The 22,487-nt window shown below is 45.3% G+C and overlaps 1 protein-coding gene across 1 annotated transcript in view; it reads left to right on the top strand.

Annotated features, from left to right (window-relative positions):
- Nucleotides 1-3,783: 3,783 nt before the first annotated feature.
- Nucleotides 3,784-22,487, top strand: part of KIF3B (kinesin family member 3B) — a 44,788-nt gene continuing 26,084 nt past the window's right edge. Inside the window, exons 1-3 of the mRNA XM_061630798.1 lie at nt 3,784-3,941; nt 18,156-19,634; nt 20,949-21,050. Coding sequence (XP_061486782.1) covers nt 18,225-19,634; nt 20,949-21,050 — 1,512 coding nt within the window. The 5' untranslated portion in view covers nt 3,784-3,941; nt 18,156-18,224. The remainder of the gene's footprint in view (nt 3,942-18,155; nt 19,635-20,948; nt 21,051-22,487) is intronic.

The following is a 22,487-nucleotide window of genomic DNA, read 5'->3' as shown; positions in this document are numbered from 1 at the left end:
CAATCCACAAAAACGGAGGAGGAAGCATGTGAGCCTGATCCTTAAAACCATGGGTTGAAAGATTATATAAGTGGAGACTCTTAGCGAAAAATACTGGTTTGGTTCATGAGTAATGTACAGACCATTGATAGTTGGGATCACCTGAGATACTTCAAGGTGAATCTTTAACAGATTAAAAATGTTCTTGTTTTTATCTATTCCAGAGGCTCCAGGTAGATACACTTAAAATTGCCTAACATGGTCAAATTGCTAAACATATGTACTGAATATTACAAAAATGCACCATACTGTATTTTTTTAAAAATAAACAAACCTCCCAACACTGCCATTAAGAGTCCCATGTGCTAGCCCCAATAATCTTACATTTCTGAAAGATTTTCAGCTTTGGAGAGTTGCAGTATTGTGAAGCAAGGAATCGTGCATCAAAGGCATCTCTACATCTGTGTAATGATTAACTTGATGTGTTGCTGGTGGTATTCCTAAGAGGATGTTCTTAGCAGATCATGTGAGAGATTTATAGGACCTAATGGAGTAAGCAATCTCTGTGGTATGCTGGATATTTTTAAGACTAATTGGAAAATGTTTGGTTTGCAGGGGTCATTAAGCTAAAGGTCAAAAAGGAGTGTCAGACTGCTGACTTTTTATTGTCCACATGAGAGGCCACCAGTCCCAAACTGCACCCCACACAGCCTGCCTCTTGCTTTGAAAACCCCAGACATTTCTAATTATGATCACTAATTCAAATTGACTTCAAGTATTGTGGCTGCTGACAAACAGTATGGAGAACAATTCCTACCTCAAGATTGTTTAATAATGTTGTTTTTTTTAAAAAAAAATCCTTTTCCTCTCACGCAGAATGCCTCTTGTGGGAGAGGTATCATCTAAACCAGGTCTTTTGGCTTTTTCAGCCCTTTCCCTGCATTTTTGATGACAGGAACAAGTTTGATGTGGCACTTACAGCCCCCTTCCCCAAGCTGGAGCCCTCCAGACATTGTGGACTACAATTCCCGTCAGTCCCAGCATAGCCAATGGTCAGAGACTACGGGAGTTGTAGTAGTTCAAAGGGTCTGAAGGGCACCAGCTAGTGTGCTGGTCTAGAATATTGGCTGAGGCGTGGGGAGCTAGTCCAACCTAGCAGAGAAGTTTGTGCCAGTCACTCTCAGTCAGCTAGGTCTAGGGTCAGCATCAGGCATCCTTGCCAAGGGCCTAGTGCTGACATCTCCCCATGCGCCCCACACCTTGGCAAGGGAGGGGGGACTTGTGACCCTCAGGATAAGGTTGGACTACAGTTCCCATCCCTTCTCTAGGATGCACAGCTTAACATGGTGAGGGGGTTTGAGAGTGTTGAAGAAGCTGCGAGCAATGCTGTCAGGAGTCTCGACCAAGAGGGTAGACTCCTAGCAGGGGCACCCAAGGTGGAATGGTCAAAGCTGAAACACCAGACTAAGATGCATCCAAACTCAGAGGAAGGCAATGGTAAACCACCTCTGAATACCTCTTACCACGAAAACCCTATGAACAGAGTATCCAAAATGCAACACGAGATAGTGGTGGAAGATAAGACCCCAAGGTCAGACAGCACTCAGCAAACTACTGGGGAAGAACAATGGACAAGTACGAGTAGCACTGTGACTAATGACACAGCTGGGTCAAAGCCGAAAGGAAGCCCAGAGGCTGATGCGCACAGATGCGAGGAGAGTCCGGAGTTGTACAACGCACAATAGGAACATGGAACGTGAGAAGCATGAACCAGGGAAAGTCAGAAATTGTCAAGCAAGAAATGGAGCATATCAACATTACAATACTTGGAGTGAGTGAATTAAAATGGACGGGAATGGGACATTTTCAATCGGGCAACTACAAAATTTATGCAGGAAATGAGAAATTAAGAAGAAATGGGATTGCTTTAATAGTGAGACGTGATGTAGGAAGAGCAATTAGGAGTTATAACGCAAGGTCTGAGTGAGTTGTATCAATGAGATTTAACACGAAACCTATTAACATAACCATCATCCAAGTCTACGCTCCAATGGCAAACACAGAAGAGGAACTGGAGAGATTTTACGCAGAAGTACAGGAAGAAATTGATCACACACCAAAAGATGTGCTTATAATCATGGAGGTCTGGAATGCAAAAGTAGGGAACGGGAAAAATAGAAATTGTGGGAAAATGGGGCTTAGGAGATAGAAATGAAGCAGGAGACAGACTTAATTGAATTCTGTGAAGCCAATAATTTGTAAGACAGCTGTACATGTGGACATCACCAAATGGTCAATATAGGAATCAAATTGATTATATAATTTTATTTATTTATTATTTAATTTGTATCCCATCCTTCCTCCCAGCAGGAGCCCAGGGCGGCAATTGGTAGCAGAAGATGGAGAAGTTTCATACTTTCTGCGAAAACAAGACCAGGAGCAGACTGTGGTATAGATCATGAACTGGTAATATCAAAAATCAGAGTAAAGCTAAAGAAGAACAAAGCATAATGCCAAAATACAATTTAAATAACATCCCAGAAGAATATGCAGATCAAATAAGGAACAGATTTGAGGCTTATGCAGAACATATAAGGAAAGCAGGATCGGACCACGATGGCGTGAAAATTGGAGGGAGAAATATCAATAATTTAAGATATGCAGACAATACCACACCACTAGCAGAAACCAGTAATGATTTGAAATAAATCCTTATGAAAGTTAAAGAGAAAAGCACAAAAGCAGGACTACAGCTGAACGTCAAAAAGACTAAAGTAATGACAACAGAAGAGTTATGTAACTTTAAAGTTGACAATGAGGACATTGAACTTGTCAAGGATTATCAATACCTCAGCACAGTCATTAACCAAAATGGAGACAACAGTCAAGAAATCAGAAGAAGGCTAGGACTGGGGAGCGCAGCTATGAGAGAACTAGAAAAGGTCCTCAAATGTAAAGATGTATCACTGAACACTAAAGTCAGGATCATTCAGACCATGGTATTCCCAAACTCTATGTATGGATGTGAAAGTTGGACAGTGAAAAAAGCGGATAAGAGAAAAATCAATTCATTTGAAATGTGTTGGAGAAGAGCTTTGCAGATATCATGGACTGCAAAAAAGACAAATAATTGGGTGTTAGAACAAATTAAACCAGAACTGTCACTAGAAGCTAAAATGATGAAACTGAGGTTATCATACTTTGGACACATCATGAGAAGACAGGATTCATTAGAAAAGATAATAATGCTGGGAAAAACAGCAGGGAGTAGAAAAAGAGGAAGGCCAAACAAGAGATGGATTGATTCCATAAAGGAAGCCACAGACCTGAACTTACAAGATCTGAACAGGGTGGTTCATGACAGATGCTCTTGGTTGCCATAAATCGTAATCGACTTGGAGGCACATAACAACAAACAACTCGCATCACGCCCAGCCAGCCATGCCAGTGGCCAGGTATTGGATGGGAGTTGTAGTCCAGCAACACCGGGGTTACACGTACATTCAGGTGTGTTTTTTAAAACCATTTTGTGGATTTTAACGGTGTTTGGGCTATAATTTAGATAAGACTTGTATTCAAGTCTTCTACAGATCTTTCTCGAACACATTATTAAGCACAGGGGAGCCGCAGCTTTCCTAGACCAGCCTTAGAGACAGAGGCAAAGCCTTCCCTGTAGCCGCCTCCGGCCCCTCAGGTACACACGCGCGAATCCCCGGATGTTGCAGCTCCTCCGTTGCCGAGGAGACGGGAGGGGCCGTTGCTAGGGCAGGGCGCGGAGGAAGCCAGGCTCGTTGCCGTGACAAGCCCGTCACTAAGGAAGTGATGGCTTGGGGGAGGGCGGCCCCGTTGCCAAGGAAGTGAGCGGTGGAGCCAACCTCCCCTCTTGTATCCGGTGCCGCCGCCGCCGCCGCCGTCCCTGCCGCAGCGGCGGGAGGGAGGGGGGCTCCATGGTGACGGCTCAGGTGAGTGAATGAGCGCCCCTCCCCGCCCCCTTCGTCCTTCCCCACCCCTACTGTGCGTGCAAGGCGGCGGCGGCCCTCTGAGAGGCGTGCGCCTGCGCCTTGCTTGAGTGTGCAAGAGAGGGATGTGCAAGGGGGAGCGCCGCGTTCGCACGCGCATCTCTGAATGTGTGTGTGTGTGTGTATTGGGGGTGGGGGGAAGGCAGCCCCTTGGCAGGCGCCCGGTGGGTGTTGCCAGAGGAGCGCCTCCCCCCCTCGTGCGCGTGCCCGTGGGTGCATCTGTGAGTGTGTGCCAAGGGCACGCGAGCGTGATGAATGCGCGCGCGCACACACACCCAGGTGGCCCCTCTCTGCCTCGCCCAGCAGAAGGAGGGCCAGCGCAAGGGCCCGGTCCTGCCATCCCGTGGCGACCCTCTCTTCCCACCCACTCCCGTCACTGGTACTCCCTGATGTGGGCATAAACAGACTATGGAATTCGCTCCCACAGGAGGTGGTGAGTGCCGCCAACCTGGATGGCTTGAAAAAGAGGAGACAAAGACGAGGAGAATAAGACTATCAGTGGCTACTAGCCACGATGGCTATGCTGTGCCTCCACAGTCACAAGCAGTATGCCTCTGGAAGATGGTTGCGCAGTTGCGCTCAGGCCTTGCTTGTGGGCTCCCGATAGAGGCATCTGGTTGGCCGGATGCTGGACTAGATGCTCCCCACCTTTGGCCTGAATCCAGCAGCCAGGCTCCTCAGACTGGAAACTGCCCCTGGCTGTGGATGGCCCTCTTGTATCCTTTAAAGTTTTAAGTGTTACATGTTACGACACGCCTGCCTGCGTGTGGGAACAACTTACAAATCTGATAGTTGAAGGGGGAGAACGAAAGGAGTGCATCTTGCACACGCTTTGCATGCCAGAGGACCACTACTCAAATCCTTGGTATTTACAGGTGTCTAAAAAAACCTCAGGTATCAAGGGATGAAGAGGAACTATTTCTGTCTGAGCTCTTGGAGAGTTGCCACCAGTTATGGGAGACTAGACTGGACTGAAAGCGCCAGTGGCCTGACTTAACTGTAAGGCAGTTTCCTAGACATACAGTTCTCTCTGGGTCCAAACATGTGATTATGTCAGGAAAGGCAATTGAAGCTTCTTGTATGTATGCATGTACAAACACACATCTAAAATTGTAATAATGTGCACACAACTTGGAAGTAAGTGCTATTGAATTTATCAGGGCCTACTTCTGAGTAAACACATAGGATCAGGCTGAATATAGACAAAGAAGATCAGGCATCACCACTATAGCTCTTCTAGAAGGGAGCTCTTTGCCGTGCATGCTGGTGTAATATGCAGATGGAATTATCTTCATTGCTCATGTGTTGAAGGGCTGGTTGGCTGTATTGTTCTTGGTTGTGCAGTAATTGTTGCTACAAAAAAGTGATTCTATTAAGGCAAGAAAGGTGCTTCTTTCCTCAGGCAGTGGAAAGAACCCAATTCTGCAAATAAAAGCAGCTTGTTTCGTCTATGTTCCCAGGTCTGTGTGTTTTCGGAGAGCCTGTTGTGTGTTTCTCTAATGGTCATCTATCCACGTTTCTCTGTGTTTCTATAGTACTCAGTGTCACCTCTTACATTTATCAGGTTATGATCCTTTTCCTGAACACATTGACTTGTGGTTGTGGTAGTGGAGCAATGTACCAAATTTGGCAGTTGCTTTCTGGCTTGGCTGTATTGGTTGTCATTGGATGTCTGACAGTTTAGTCTGGCAAGGTCACATAAGGGCACTTGCCGTGTAATTTTCAGAAAGCAAAAAGTACAAAGTATGCTGAGGTGATATATTTTATTAGACCATCTGTTGAATAAGGTATACGCAAGATTTTGAGTGGAGTGATTAAAGTATTTACATATGTGAACAATCTTGCCTTGTAACAAATACGTTATCATAGAATCATAGAGTTGGAAAGGGCCTATAAGGCTATCGAGTCCAACCCCCTGTTCAGTGCAGGAATCCAACTGAAAGCATACCCAAAAGGTAGCTGTCCAGCTGCCTCTTGAATGCCTCCAGTGTTGGAGAGCTCACCACATTCCTAGGTAATTGGTTGCATCGTTGTACTGCTCTAACAGTTAGGAAGTTTTTCCTGATGCTGAGTTGAAATCTGGTTTCCTGCAACTTGAGCCCATTATTCCCTGTCCTGCACTCAGGTGATCGAGAAGAGATCCTGGCCCTCGTCTGTTTGGCAGCCTTTCAAGTACTTGAAGAGGGCTATCATATTTCCCTTCAGTCTTCTCTTCTCCAGGCTAAACATGCCCAGGTCTTTCAGTCTCTCCAAATAGGGCTTTGTTTCCAGTCCCCTGATCATCCTCGTTGCCCTCCTCTGAAGCCCTTCCAGTTTGTCTGCATCCTTCTTAAATTGTGTGTCCAGAACTGGATGCAGTACTCAAGATGAGGCCTAACCAGTGGCGAATAGAGGGGAATCAATACTTCATGCAATTTGGAGACTCCTGTTAATGCAGCCTAAAACAGCATTTGCCTTTTTTGCAGCCACATCACACTGTTGGCTCATATTCAGCTTGTGATCAGCAACAATTCCAAGATCCTCCTTGCATTTAGTATTGCTGAGCCAAGTATCCCCCATCTTATAACTGGGAATTTGGTTTCTTTTTTCTACATGTAGAGCTTTGCATTTATCCCTGTTAAATTTCATTCTGTTGTTTTCAGCCTAATGCTCCAGCCTATCACTTTGAATTTTGTTTCCATCTTCCAAGGTATTAGCTATCCCTCCCAATTTTGTATCATCTGCATATTTGATAAGCATTCCCTGCACCTCCTCATCCAAATCATTAATAAAAATGTTGCACTGGGCCCAGGACCAAGCCCTGCGGTACCCTGCTCAGTACCTCCTCCCAGTTTGAGAAGAAACCATTGAGAAGCACTCTTTGAGTATGATTGTCTAGCCAACTGTGGATCTACCTGATAGTTGCTCCATCCAGCCCAAATTTAACTAGCTCGCTAATCAGAATATCATGGGGCACAAGCTTTGCTGAAGTCGAGATATATTATGTCTACAGCGTTCTCACAGTCTGCCAGGGAGGTTACCCAATCAAAAAATGATATAAAATTAGTCTGGCAGGATTTGTTCTTGATAAATGCATGTTGGCTTTTAGTAATCACTGCATTGTTTTCAAGGTGCTTACAGACTGACTGCTTTGCTGCAGCCAGAATGCTAACTGGGGCTGGTTACAGGGACCGTACTACACCCCTGTTAAAAAAGCTCCTCTGGTTGCCAGTCTGTTTCCGGACACAATTCAAAGTGCTGGTGTTGACCTATAAAGCCCTATACAGCTTAGGTCCAGGCTATTTATCAGACCGTATCTCCCTGTATGAGCCTGCCCGGGCCCTGAGATCCTCAGGAGAGGCCCTTCTCTCAATACCCACATCTTCTCAAGTACGACTAGTGGGGACGCATGAGAGGGCCTTCTCGGTGGCTGCCCCTAGGCTTTGGAATTCCCTTCCTAGGGAGGTAAGAATGACCCCCTCCTTGCAGTCCTTCTGCTGACAAGCAAAGACCTTCCTATTCCAACAAGCCTTTGGAATTGAAGGCTAAGGATAGGGCGTGGAGGGTGCTGCATTACTAATGTCTACTATATCATTTTTAAACTAGTTTGAACTTTTTTAGCTATATGTGTGTATGGTTTTAATATTGGAAATAGTTTAATCTTATTTTAATGTAGACTTTGTATGTTTTTAATTATTTGTATTTTTTATCTGGAAGCTGCCATGAGTTCCAGTTTTGAAAAAATGGCGGGGGATAAATAAGGATAATAATAATTATTATTATAATCTGCTCCAGAATTTTCCCAGGTATTAATGTCAGATTGACAGGTCTGTACTCCCCAGGTACCTCCTTTTTTGCCTTTTTTGAAGATTGGGACAACATTAGCCTTCCTCCAATTGTCTGGCACGTCACCCATCCTCCGTGATTTTGCAAAGATAATAGACAGTGGTTCTGAGAGTTGTTCAGCCAGTTCCTTCAATACTCTAGGATGCAGTTCATCGGGCCCTGCAGATTTGAACTTGTTCAGTGATTAGGTATTATTTGACCATTTGTCTATCAATCTCAAGCTACAGTCGTTCCCTTTCAACTTCATGTTTGCCAGGAGGGTCATAGACCCTCTTTTTGGAGAAGACTGAGGCAAAGTAGGAATTGAGCACTTCTGCCTTTTCTTTGTCATCTATTATAATTTTGCCATCCTTATTTGAGTAGCTGTATCACCATTGCTTTTCTCTGTCTTTTACTATGGATGTACCTGAAGAAAGCTTTTTTGTTGCTTTTAGCATCCCTCAGTAATCTCAGCTTTAGCCTTTCTGACGCCATCCTTGCGATTCCATACTACCTGTCTGTACCCTTCCTTCCACTTTGTGTGTCCATTTCAGTCTGGTTTCAGGCCTGGCTACGGGACAGAGATGGCTTTAGTCGCCTTGGTGGATGACCTACGCAGAGAGCTGGACGGGGGAGTGTGTCCCTGTTGGTTCTACTGGACCTCTCAGTGGCTTTCGATACCATCGACCATGGTATCCTTCTGGACTGCCTTGTTGGGATGGGACTTGGGGGCACTGTATTGCGGTGGCTCGGCTCCTTCCTGGAGGGACGAACTCAGAAGGTGGTGCTGGGGGATTCCTGTTCGACTCCTTGGCCGTTGACATATGGGGTCCCTCAGGGCTCAGTTTTGTCCCCCATGTTATTTAACATCTACATGAAACCGCTGGGTGAGGTTGGCCGGGGGTTTGGGGTTCGGTGTCATCAGTATGCGGATGACACCCAACTCTATTTTTCCTTTCCACCTAAAGCCAAGGAAGCTGTCCTGGTCCTGAACCGGTGCCTGGCATCAGTGATGGACTGGATGAGGGTGAACAAATTAAAATTAAATCCAGACAAGACAGAGGTGCTCCTGGTTAGTCGAAAGGCAAATCAGGGAATACGGATTCAGCCTGTGCTGGATGGGGTTACACTCCCCCTGAAGACACAGGTTCACAGTTTGGGTGTGCTCCTGGACTCAGCTTTGAACTTGGAGGCCTAGGTCTCTGCAGTGGCCAGCTAAGACTGGTGCGCCAGCTGCGCCCGTTCCTGGAGACACCTGATTTGATTACAGTGATGCATGCCTTAGTTACATCCCGTTTAGATTACTGTAACGTGCTCTATGTGGGGCTGCCTTTGAAGACTGTTCGGAAACTTAAACTGGTACAAAGAGCTGCAGCCAGAGCAGAGCTTGGAAAAGTTACTTTTTTGAACTACAACTCCCATCAGCCCAATCCAGTGGCCATGCTGGCTGGTGCTGATGGGAGCTGTAGTTCAAAAAAGTAACTTTTCCAAGCTCTGAGTCAGAGTGCTAACTGGGGCTGGTTACAGGGACCATACAACCCCCTTGTTACGACAGCTCCACTGGCTGCCAGTTTGTTTCCGGTCACAATTCAAAGTGCTGGTTTTGACCTATAAAGCTCTATACGGCCTAGGTCCAGGCTATTTGTCAGACCATATCTCCCCATCAGAGCTTGGAAAAGTTACTTTTTTGAACTGCAACTCCCATCAGCCCAATCCAGTGACCATGCTGGCTGGGGCTGATGGGAGTTGTAGTTCAAAAAAGTAACTTTTCCAAGCTCTGCTCCCCATATGAGCCTGCCCGGGCCCTGAGATCTTCAGGAGAGGCCCTTCTCTCAGTCCCAACACCTTCGCAAGCGCGATTGGTGGGGACACGAGATAGGGCCTTCTCGGTGGCTGCCCCCAGGTTCTGGAACTCTCTTCCTAGGGAAGCACGAATGGCCCCTTCCTTGCTATCCTTCCGTCGGCAGGCAAAGACTTTTTTATTCCAACAGGCTTTTGGACTAGAAGATGTTTAAGGTAGGGCCTCATAAGGTCTGTTGTATTGTTCTATGGTCCTATTCTTAATGTTTTAAATTGTCTTAGTATTTTAAGTGTATGTTTCATGGTTTTAATGTTACGAATAGTTTAATTCTATTTTAATTGTATATTTTTGTATGTTTTTTACCTATGAGTAGTTTTTATTTGTAAGCCGCCCTGAGTTCCAGTTTTGGAAAAAGGGCGGGGTAAAGATATTAAATTATTATTATTATTATTATTATTATTATTATTATTATTATTATTATTATTATTATTATTATTATTATTATTATTATTTTCAGGTTATCTCTAAGTTTTCTGTGAAGCCACATTGGCTTCTTCTGCTGTCTTCCCTTTTTTTCCTTGATGGAATTGTTTGCCATTGTTCCTGTAGAATTTCCTTTTTTAGAAACCATCCATCTTGGACTCCTTTTCTCATTAGGGTCGCTTGCCATGGAACCTTACTTACCATTCTTCTGAGTTTATTAAAATCTAGTATAGCATGATCACTTTCCTCCAGAGTTCCTGTAACTGCCACTTCATCCACCAAGTCATCTCTGTTAGTAAGAATCAAGTCAAGGATATCCGATCCTCTAGTTGCTTCCTCCATTTTCTGTAGGAGAAAGTTATCTGCAACACATCAGGAATTTCTTGGAGGGGTCATGTTTGGCAGAATTTGTCTCCCAACAGATATTGAGTAATGGAAATCCCCCATTACTACTACATCATGCCTCCTCGAAACACTGACAATTTGCTTTTCGAAAGTTTCATCTTCGTCTTCTCCTTGATTGGGTGGTCGGTAGTAGACTCCACGCACCATGTTCCTTTTATTCCTTTCCCATTTTAATCCAGATACTCTCAGTGGAGCTACCAAGCTCATTCTCCTGTTTTCTGTGCAGGGATATATATTTTTAATATAGAGTGTGACTCCACTTCCCTTTCTGTTCCTTCTGTTCTTTTTACACAGGTTATATCCTTCAATCACTGTGTTCCAGTCATGGGAGTCATCCCACCAAGTTTCAGTTATACCTATCAGGTGGTATTTACTCTCCTGTATTAAGTGTTCAAGTTCGTCCTGTTTGTTTCCCACGCTCTGGGCACTGGTATACAGACATTGAACACCATGTGATTTACAGCCTGGCTTCCTCCCTACATTTTTATGAAGACTATTACTGGGCCCCATTAGAGCCCTCAGTTCCTCCTACTGTGTCCAAGCCTTTCTTTGTCGTTACCAAGTTTACATCTCCCTCCTCCTTAGGACTTCGTTTAAACTCTTCTGATGAATTTCTCCATGCTGTGGCCAAACACATTCTTCCCAGTGCTTGTGAGGTGCAACCCATCACTTGCCAGCAGTCCATCTTTAGATTTAGTTGTTTTTCTGTTCTAAGTGAGGAAGAGGTCTGTGCACCTACCCAAAAGATGATGGCCCTGATCAAAGACCTCACCTGAGTCTTTTGTATTTTTCCTGTTGATTTCATGCGGATGAAATCAGAGTGGGTTTTTTGTAGCTGACTGTGATAATTATATGAGAGGGAGGCATCTGGGAAAGTCAGAATGTGGATAGATTTTGAGGTAGGTGATTTTTCTCAAGCCATGTTAAAGGTCAAAGACAGCAAGGTTTCATTTTTGGAAGAGAAGCCAAATCACCATTGTTCTGCTTCTCTTAAGAGTGTTTAGTTTCTGTTTCCAACCCTTTACAAATGGAATGGCAAAAAGAAATAAATTTTATCTAAGGCATGTCTGTATTTCTAGTTTCTTTGGGCCCATAGATCAGAGACCAGATATACCAATATAAAAACTCATGTTTTTAAATCTGCAGCTGGAGGTTTAATTTGTGATGTGCACTCAGTAGAATCAGTTCAGCTTCAAAAAATGCCTCGTGATAATTCCCTGTTGTAAACACCTGGAATATTCTGAGACACCTCTTTATCATAAAGAGGGAAATCTGCTGACAGCGAGGGAAGAAAGACATAAATTGCCCATTTATTACATGGAATAATTGCAAGAGCCAAATGGGGCTAAGAAGGAACATAATTACATCTTCATATACCTGACTGGTTTAAGTAGCAAAAATGGGAAAGGGTTGTTCTTTCAAGCTCTTGAAGTGTCCGCCTCCAACTTGCAGGAACAGCGTGAATTCCTTGTTGGGCCTGCTAAAAGAAAATTAAAGACAGTCTCGGAATATATTCGATAGGTAGCAATCTTGTGTTGGCTTGTCGATTCTAAAGGCACAGGCTAGTTGAACTAATTGGTCTCCTTCATTTCTGATATCTGTAATTCTCTGATGAATGAACTGCTGCATCAGTTTAATTTCAAACGATACCAGGACTTGTTTTTCAGGCATGACTTCATCTTGCGCTCCAAGAAATCAGGGTCTGAATTGCTTCCCGTATTCTATACTGCAGCCAATTGGAAATGCAGTCTGGCACTTGGAGTGCAGTAGATTACAGTCAATTTGGGATCTCGCCAGATTGCTTTGGAGTTCATAAGAGTGAGGGCTGTTTCCGGTCAGGGCTGTGACTTAAAGAGTTGTCTGAAATAGGATGGGCCACGCATTCAGCACTGAGGACTGTGTCAGCCATGGAATGGTTAGCTGCTAATAATGTACATATTTATATGGAAGCAATTAATACACAGTAGCCCGTGTTAAAGTAAGTCAAAACCTGCTTCACAGAAGGTTCCTGTCACAGGTTCTTTTGGCAAAGTAAACAAGGTGACACATTGCTAACCTAGTTGCCTCTTGGGAATCTTGCTTTTCTCTCCTCCAGTAATATGGTTTCCAGAGCTTCTGGGAAAAGTTATCTGAAGAATGCTAGTCCTCTCCCCCCCCCCCCGCAAAAAAAATAATCTTTAGCTGCCAACAATGCTAATTTCATAGCACCTGCTTGCATGTGTACAAGATTATGTTCCATGTTAATTAATTTGTAATAATTATCACCCTCTAGTTGTGTCCTCACAATCACTGGATCAGGTTTAAAAAAACCGCTCACCAAAGGTAAGGAGCCGCTTTACACCAAGGCAGGTTGTTGGCCCATCTGGCACAATAGCATTTGCTGTGACTAGCAGTGGCTCCCCAAAGTTTAATATTGAAAACTCTGCTTCTGTTACAAACTAGAACTTTCTGCATGCAAACCATGTGCTGTGCCACTGAGCAACAGCCCGTACCCTACGTCACTCGCTCTGTCTAAACTGTTAATTGAAAGAGGGAAGAAAATCTACATGGATATCATTCATGCTCCCTCCCTGATGGCCTTCCAGAAACTTGTCAAAACTATTTTGTTCCGGAGAGCCTTTGGCTGGGACTGACAGGTCAGCCTGACACTGTTTTAAGCTTTTTATTCTTCATTTTTAAATCTTAAGTTCTTTAAGTCTCACTTTTTTATACGTGCATGCACATATATACATGCATGTTTGTATGCGTATGCATAATGCATTTTATGCATTTTAATCAACTAATGTTTTGTGTTTTTATTGTGTATTTTCTTATGTATGTATGAGTTTTTATTGTAGCCGTCCTGAGTGCCCTGTTGTAGGGTAGAAGAGCGGGATAGAGATATTTTAAATAAATAAATAAATAAATAACCAGCCTTGCTGTTCATATGGCAGGGTATTTCAAGGGACAATTCATCTGTGCTGAGTATACTTCAGTGTGTGTCTTTAAGCTAGAAGGGATCATGTGGATCATCCAGTCTGTCTTTCATTGTAACTTTCTCAGGCTTATGTGTTCCTCCAGCTGTGCTTCTAGCATGCAGATGGAAAACCCATATTAGAGCCTTCCCCAACCTGGTGCCCTCCAGATGCTTTGGGCTGCAACTCCCAAAGTGCCTGGAGGGCACGAGGTTGGGGAAGGCTCGAATATGGGTTATGGAAGATGCATGTCTGCCATGACACACTTGTGGTATTCTGAATCTTGGGTCTTGCACCAAGTTGAATGACATGCTTAACCCTCCAACACTCTGCAGCCTTTCCCAACCTTTGGGTCCCCAGATGTTGTTGGACTACAACCCCCATCAGCCCCTGCAGCCAGTGTGGCCTGTGGTCAGGAATGATGGGAATTGTAGTCCAGCAACATCTGGGGACCCAACATTTGGGAAAGGCTGCTCTAAGGAAACCTGTCTGGAAATGTTTCTTCTGCAGTAACATTGTAAGGATGCAAACAATGGCTTATTGCGCTGGAAGGTTAGACAGGCAGGATTCACTTTTTTCTTTTTGACTTTTTTCTGGGGCAGATGACAAAGATCCAGTTCCCCTCCCCTGGGTTATAGCAGCCCTCCAAGGAGAAAGATGAAAGCAAAATCAGAAGGTTAACCAGGATCCCTCAATTACTGGGTTCACAGGGGCAGTATTTAATTTGTGGAGAAACGTGCCAGCTCTGCCTGGAAACCTCTGCCCTGGGATCCAGAATGCCTTTCCCCTAAACCTCTGTAGTGAGGGAAAGGGGCCTTTTCATCTGTTTGTAATCAGATGCCCCAGGGCTAAGCTTTGCACTGGAAAAGATGCCAGAGCCGAGTCCTGGCTGAGGCTTGGCATAAACTAAGCATTGCACATGGCACGGTCCTGTAATGTGATGGGTCAGCAAACAAATATTTAGGAGGGGGGGTGCAGCGACCGCCATACCAAAGTTGCCTTGCTCCAATTCAGTGAATGAGGCAGGTTCATTCCTCTGGCAGACACCTCCAGCATGTCCCCTCAGTGCCCAGCTCTGGCTGGGTGTGTGGCTGTAGGGTATGGAGCAAAATTTGGAGGGGCCTAGTGTGCCGGGGAAGGAACTGGCAATCCCACCCCATATATATGGTGTGCCTAGTAAACGTTGCAAGACGTCACCCTAAGAGTCGGAAACGACTTGCACTATAAGTGCAGGGACACCTTTACCTTTACACTTAGTGTGGTGTAGTGGTTAAGGTATTGGGCTATGACCTGGGAGTCCAGAGTTCAAATCCACACACAGCCACGAAGCTCACTGGGTGACCTTGGGCCAGTCACTGCCTCTCCGCCTCAGAGGAAGGCAGTGGTAAACTCCCTCTCAATACCGCTTACCATGAAAACCCTATTCATAGGGTCGCCATAAGTCGGGATTGACTTGAAGGCAGTCCATTTCCATTTTCCAGAGCCTCAGCTGCAGTCACCTAGCGGGGGAGCCAGGTGAAAGTGCCAGGTGGAATAACCTAGAAGTGCTCCCAGGGAAGACAGGTGTCAGTCTCAAAGAACCCAAAGGCTGGCTGAGCTCTTATATGTCCAAGCAGGGCCTAATGGCTGCCAGCATCCCACCCCTTAAGTGGCAAGGAGTTTGAAGGGGCGGTGGTGTGGGACAGAGGTATGCCCTCTTGAATGGCTCTATGTATTCCAGAGAGGTCTCATTGTCACCCATATCTCCTTCTCTGTGACATGTACAGTAGGGCCCCAATCACACAGCGGGTTACATTCCAGACCCCCGCCTAAAAGCGAAACCCACCGAAAAGCGGAACTCCGTCAATAAAATGGCACCCGACACTCAAAAAACACCATAAAAGCAGAACAAGCACCGTATGAGTGGGGCCTTACTCCAATTGAAAGCCGCCGTATTAGCGGACCGCCGAAAAGCGGGGGCCTGCTGTATTGCTACAAAAGGTGTGACATGATGTCATCGTGCTTTTGGGTTTCCCTGCCCCACCAGCAGCAGACAGTGAAGTGGACGGGTGAAGTGTGATGATGTCATGTTAGGCATTTTCTAGCACAACGCATTATGGGGTGGGAGAGGGAGGCGGTGGCAAGGAGTTACTGTTTTCAGTGCCAACCATGCGTTTTCTGTAACACTAGTTCTGGCCAGAGTCTGTGGTTTCCTGGCAACAGTATGTCCCGTTTTAAGTTTTATTATGCTATTAATTAAGACTAATGAAAGTGACTTGAGGAAGGAAAGCAAAAGCATTAGGGCAGTTTTCCAGAATCTTGAAATTTAAGAGTTCCTGGATGGCGTGTTAAATTGCCGCATCAGGGAAAAGCTTACATGGTGTGCTGGGGCCATGGCTAAGTGCTAGAGCATCTGCCTTGCATGTGGAAGGTCCCAGGTTCAATCTCTGATGGCATCTCCGGCTAGGGCTGGGAGAGACTTCCTGCCTAAACCCCTGGAGAGCTGCTGCCAGTCAGTGTAGGTAGACAGTACTGAGCTAGATGGTCCATTGCTCTGACTATATAAGGGAACTTCCTAGGTTCTTCTTCCTTGTGGCACCCCTTTCAACAAATCCCAGTTTTCAGTAATGTTGTTCGTTTTGAAATTTAGCAGATTAACACTGCATCATTTGGTCTGCATGCTTGGACTGGGGATGTTTACAGTTGTCTCGGTTGGTATACTCTGTGGCTAGGGTGGTGGTGGAAAGGGTCTGAGAATGGGTCAAGATAATCTGTTTCATTCAAGAGTACTTGCAATTGCTGAGCCACAATCCTCTCAGTCATCTTCCCTAAAAGGGGGGCATTTGCAGCCAGTCGGTAATTGTCACAGACCAATGGGTCCAGGGTGGGCTTTTTCAGTAGTGGTCGGATCACCGCCTCTTTCAGTGTGGCTGGGACCACTCCCTCCCACAAAGATGCCTTGACCACCCTGGATCCACTCGGTCAAACCCCCTGAGCAAGCTTTAATAAGCCAAGAAGGGCAAGGGTCAAGAGGACACGTTGCTGGCCATATTATCGCAAGTCTATGAGCCTCTGCAGAATCCAGAGGGCCTAGAGCTCAGTGTTAGAGCATCTGCTCTGCAGGCAACAGGGCCTGAGTTCAATTCCCACTGGCATCTCCAGGCAGCTCTGGGAAGAGACTTCTGTCTGAAACCTTGGAGGGTGGCTGCCAGTCAGTGTTGACAATATTGAGCTTGATGGACAGGTCTGGTATAAGGCAGCTTAGTATGTTCCTAAAATATTTGGGTTTGATTCCAGGAGAGGTGCACTCTGCTAGACAGAGTGTTGTCCTTGGACCAGGAGAGCCTCGCTCAGCCTCAAAGCTCACAGGGAGACGTCTCTTGACTTAATCTACCTCACAGGAGACAGTTAAGGATAAACTGAAGCACCCACCCCCCCCGAGTTTTCAGACAGCTTTAAGGTGCAGGCAGCAAAAGCTGGCACAGCCGAGAGGAAAGGACAGTGGGAGGACTCTTCATTCACTTGCGCAGGGAGATCTGTGACCTTTCACTGTTCCACAATTCGAGGGCAAAACAAGATGTCTGGGGCAGGCATGTTAAGAATTGTGCAGTTGCTTCCCTGGGAAGGGAAGGTATGTTAGGAGAGCCATTGTGATCTCTGTGTTGCACAGGAGAACCGGACTGAGTGGCCTGGGTCTTCTCTAGGTCAGCCTTTGCCAACCTGGCACCCTCCAGATGTTTTGGACCACTACTGCCATCAGCCACAGCCAGCATGGGTGTTGTAGTCCAAAACATCTGGAGGGCACCAGGTTGGCAAAGACTCCTCTAGATACTGTAGTACTTCCCGCTCTACCCTCCCCCCTCCATAAGCTCTTTGTCTGCTGATAGCTCTCTTGCTTATTCAAACTTTCAATTATCTTAATATTTCAAACATTCGCTCAGGCTGCTCAGATCAAACAAAGCCAAACGTGGCTGGCTTGGTATGTGGAGTTGGAAATTACATCACCTGCAAGTGACAATTCTCTCTTTACACTGTGCCCACTTTTCAGGGCAGCTGTTTATTCGGGGCAAAAGCTGGTCCCCATTTGCCAGCTGTCACAGACACTGTGACCCCCTGTTTCTCTCATTGGCCCCTATAATATTAAGAAAAGAGAATGTGTGTACTATTATACCCAGTGGTTTAACATGCATATAGGCACACACTTGAAATCTGTACACATTTGTGTTGCAGTTCTGTTCTACCAGATGGCTTTGCACGGAGAGTAAGATTTATTTATTTGAAGTGTGATTAAATATGGTGATGGTGTGTATGTTCTGGAACTCAGAAGCCATTGTGGCTGATCTAATTTTCAAAAGTGATATTTCTTATTTTTAATGAAGCTTGAGTTCCAGGCCATTTGTTTCAGGTCACCAAAAATGGATCAAATGGAAATAGGAAGCATTTATTTCCTGCAATTTAGAAGACAAACAACATTATACATTGTTATTTCTTCTTCTTGTTCTACTTCACAGTAACCCTGAGAGAGAAGTGGTTGCTTTTTTTTTTTTTGGCTTATAGTTGGGAAATTGAGATTTTGGGATTGTGACTTGCCCTGGTTTGCCCAGACGCTTCATGTTTGGGTTGGAGATTGAACTTTTGCCTCCACTGTTAAAGCCAGAAAGTTTGTACAGTGCTAGCCGTTTAGCTGTTATTTTATCTCTGCCCTCAATTCTTGCCTTTGATTCTTCCTAGGTTTGGCAAAACCCTTGGCCTTCTTGGTTCTGCCACCAGCTGAATTTGTCCTAGTGCTCACCTGTTGTCATGTCGAAGTTAAAGTGCTCGGAGTCAGTCAGGGTTGTGGTGCGATGTCGGCCGATGAACAGCAAAGAGAAAGTAGCTTCCTACGAACAAGTCGTTGAAGTGGATGTCAAGTTGGGGCAGGTATCCGTGAAGAACCCCAAGGGAACTTCTCATGAGCTGCCAAAGACTTTCACCTTTGATGCTGTTTATGACTGGAATTCCAAACAGTTTGAACTCTACGATGAGACCTTCCGGCCTCTGGTGGACTCGGTGCTGCAGGGTTTCAATGGGACCATCTTCGCATATGGGCAAACCGGGACGGGGAAAACGTACACGATGGAGGGTGTGCGTGGTGACCCTGAGAAAAGAGGCGTCATCCCCAATTCCTTTGACCACATCTTCACGCACATCTCCCGGTCCCAGAATCAGCAGTACCTGGTGAGGGCTTCTTATTTGGAGATCTACCAGGAAGAAATCAGGGACTTGTTATCAAAGGATCAGTCCAAGAGGCTGGAGCTGAAGGAGAGGCCAGATACGGGAGTGTACGTAAAGGACTTGTCGTCTTTTGTCACAAAGAGCGTCAAGGAAATAGAGCATGTCATGAACGTGGGAAACCAGAATCGCTCGGTTGGGGCTACCAATATGAATGAGCACAGCTCTCGCTCTCACGCCATTTTTGTGATCACAATTGAATGCAGTGAAGTGGGACTCGATGGGGAGAACCACATCCGTGTTGGGAAACTTAACCTTGTGGACCTTGCAGGTAGTGAGCGCCAGTCTAAGACCGGGGCCCAAGGGGAGAGGTTGAAAGAAGCAACAAAGATCAACCTCTCCCTCTCTGCCTTGGGCAATGTCATCTCTGCCCTAGTGGATGGCAAAAGCACTCACATTCCCTATCGGGACTCCAAGCTAACCAGGCTGCTTCAGGATTCCTTGGGTGGCAATGCCAAGACTGTGATGGTGGCCAACATTGGCCCTGCCTCATATAACGTTGAGGAGACCCTTACCACGTTGCGGTACGCCAACCGTGCCAAGAACATCAAGAACAAGCCGAGAGTGAATGAAGATCCCAAGGATGCACTGCTGCGGGAATTCCAGGAGGAAATTGCAAGGCTCAAGGCACAGCTGGAAAAGCGGTCCGTGGGCAAGAGGAAGAAGAAAGAGAGGAGGAGAGATGGAAGCTTTAGTGTCGGAGGGGAGGAGGAGGAAGAGGAGGAGGAGGAGGAGGAAGAAGGGGAGGACGAAGGAGCTGACAAAGATGACTACTGGAAAGAGCAACAAGAGAAGCTGGAGATAGAGAAGAAGGCTATCCTAGAGGACCATAGTTTGGTGGCCGAGGACAAGATGAGGTTGCTGAAGGAGAAGGAGAAAAAGATGGAAGACCTGAAGCGGGAGAAAGAAGCAGCTGAAAGGCTAGGTGCCAAAATCAAGGTAGGAGGCTCTTTACCAAACTCCGTGGATTCAGTAAAGTGGGCTGGGGAAGGTTTGGTGACAAGGATTAAAAATACAAGGTGTATTGAGGCTGAGATGAAAACTGGCCCTGACATTCTTCTTTGAAAGGGTGGTTCTGGCATTCTGAATTTGGAAGTTGTCCTCTCCATATTATTCATAACTTGAGCACTACTGCCAGCAGATGGAGAGGTGTAGGGTCCCTGAGCTCAAACACACATTTGGGGGACCTACTTCTTTATTATTTATCATGTGGAGGTAGTGCTGCCATTATGACTCACCTTGGATCAGGCTGCGACCTAGTAGTGAGCGGATCCCACCTATCAGTTAAAGACTAATGACACGGTTCATTGGCCTGGTTTGCACAATCAGATTTTGGTTTCAGAGGCTAGGATATGTATGAGCTTTGTGCACTTGCACACAGCCTCTTTGTGCAAGTGGGGAAACAAGCCAAGAACTTCACTACAGTTGTTATGTGAGAGCCAGGAAACTAAGGTTAATGGCTCCCAAACAAGCCAGAACTCGCAAGCCAACTTTAAACCATGGCTCCATACCCTTGGTTTTTTGGAAGCCGCTAACTATAGTTTTCCTGTTAATACATAATGGAAAGTGGGCTGGGAGAGATTCAGTGTCAAAGATTAAAAACATTTAATTGTGACTTCCTGGCTTGTTTCCCCGCTCGCATGAAGGGACGAGCAAAGGGGCTGGATGCAGTTGTGTGGAACCTTTCCATATCTTGGCTTATTAAGGCAGGAATGTTAAGCCAGGATTTGATCAAGTGTTGTTCTGTAGCTTCATTGGCCATCTCAGGTCCATGAGCTGGATGTGGAGCAGCTTCCCATTGTATGAAGTTTCAATCAGATATGAAGGATGAACAAAGAATATTTTTTTCTTCTGATGGTGGGTTTATTGTTATTAACAGAAATGCCTGGTTAAAAATAAACTATGCAGGTATTGACCTGATCCAAGTCCTTAGATGGCAAACTGCAGGGAGCCTCATTAAGAGTGGGATTTGATAGCTCAACGGTACAGCACAAGCATAAGATTTTAGGTTCAGTCCTTGTTATCTCTGGGTTACTGGAGTTTTATAAAACTGGTAGTAAGTCAGAACAGATACTTGTGGGAAACACAGACCAAAAGTCAAACTTTGTATAAGGAGACACCATTCATATAACAACTGCATGAGGGGGAAAAGCATTTTTTTAGGAAAGTAGTTGTGAAGCTCTGTAAGATACTAATTTTAGTTATTATGCTGGTTATTGTGAATCCCCCCCCAATCCCCTTTCTGTTTTTCAGGCAATGGAAAGCAAGCTCCTTGTTGGAGGGAAAAATATTGTTGATCACACAAACGAACAGCAGAAAATCTTGGAGCAGAAGCGCCAGGAGATTGCTGAGCAGGTGAGGTGGAGACAGAAGAGCGCATTTGTTGCAACGGGTTGTTGTGCTTCCAGAGTGTGCAAAGCAGATGAGGCTGGATTTACAACTCCCGCCGTTCCTGCCCATTGGCCATGCTGGCTGGGGCTGATGGGAGTTGGAGTTCAACAACATCTGGAGGGCCACACATTCTCCGCTGCTGGTGTAGAGGAGCCTTAAGTTGAGGTCCTGGGAAACTCATAGCGCCTCTTCCCTTTGGAAGATGTCTATACCATTTGGACAAAATGCACTGGGAACATTTCCTGGGCAAGCATCTTTGAAATGAAATGAGCACCACTATGGATTTAAGAAGAGCCTTGCTAGATCAGACCAGTAGTTCATCTACTCCAGCATCCTGTTTCCCACAGTGAAACACTAGATGCCTCCAGAAAAGCCCATGTGCGGCTTGAAGACAATAGCTACATTCTGCTGTTGCTGCACATCAGCTGGTCTTCAAATGTACACTGCCTCTGAATATGGATGTTCCATTTAGCAGAACTAATGGTGCACTTTTGCAGATCCTTTTAATTTCATTAATGATTGTACTAGGTTTATTCTCAGTGGGTTGTGCTTTTTTCTCTTCCTATTTGCTTTTTCCTGATCTCTGTGTACAGATGTGAAAGTTGGACAGTGAAAAAAGTGGATAAGAGGAGAATCAACTTATTTAAAATGTGTTGGAGGAGAGCTTTGCGGATACCACGGACCGCAAAAAAGACAAATAATTGGGTGTCAGAACAAATTAAACCAGAACTGTCACTAGAAGCTAAAATGATGAAACTGAGGTTATCATACTTTGGACATTGCCACCCTGGGCTCCTGCTGGAAGGGTGGGATATAAATCAAATAATAAATAAATACATAAATATTATGAGAAGACATGATTCACTAGAAAAGACAATAAAGCTGGGAAAAACAGAAAGGAGAAAAACAGAAGGGAGTAGAAAAAGAGGAAGGCCAAACAAGAGATGGATTGATTCCATCAAGGAAGCCACAGACCTGAACAGGGTGGTTCATGACAGATGCTCTTGGAGGTTGCTTATTCATAGGGTCGCCGTACGTCATAATCAACTTGGAGGCACATAACACACACGCACATCTGCTTTTTTAAAATATGAGGTCTATGAATTGAATTGCTTGAAAACTTCGTGAACAGAAGAAAACAAGTAAAATGTAAGCATTGCAAAATCTTAGAGAAGCTGTGTGAGAAAAATGATTTTATTGAACTGTGCTAACCACCTTCATTGTCTCTGACCACTTTTCATCCCTTTAAAACCTCTCTGGCAAACTAGCACTTCATAGAAAGGAAGTCCCTCTTTTGGGATCTAATGTTTTCACTCTTTCGGTTGATGTGTGAGAATGCAAGCCTGCAGTCTAATGCACACTTACTTGTAGGTAAGCCCATTGAATTCATTGGTGCTTAGT

Source organism: Rhineura floridana, chromosome 6 (assembly GCF_030035675.1).
Source record: "Rhineura floridana isolate rRhiFlo1 chromosome 6, rRhiFlo1.hap2, whole genome shotgun sequence".
Taxonomy (NCBI): Eukaryota; Metazoa; Chordata; class Lepidosauria; order Squamata; family Rhineuridae; genus Rhineura; species Rhineura floridana.
This window is presented reverse-complemented; position numbering and strand designations above follow the sequence as displayed.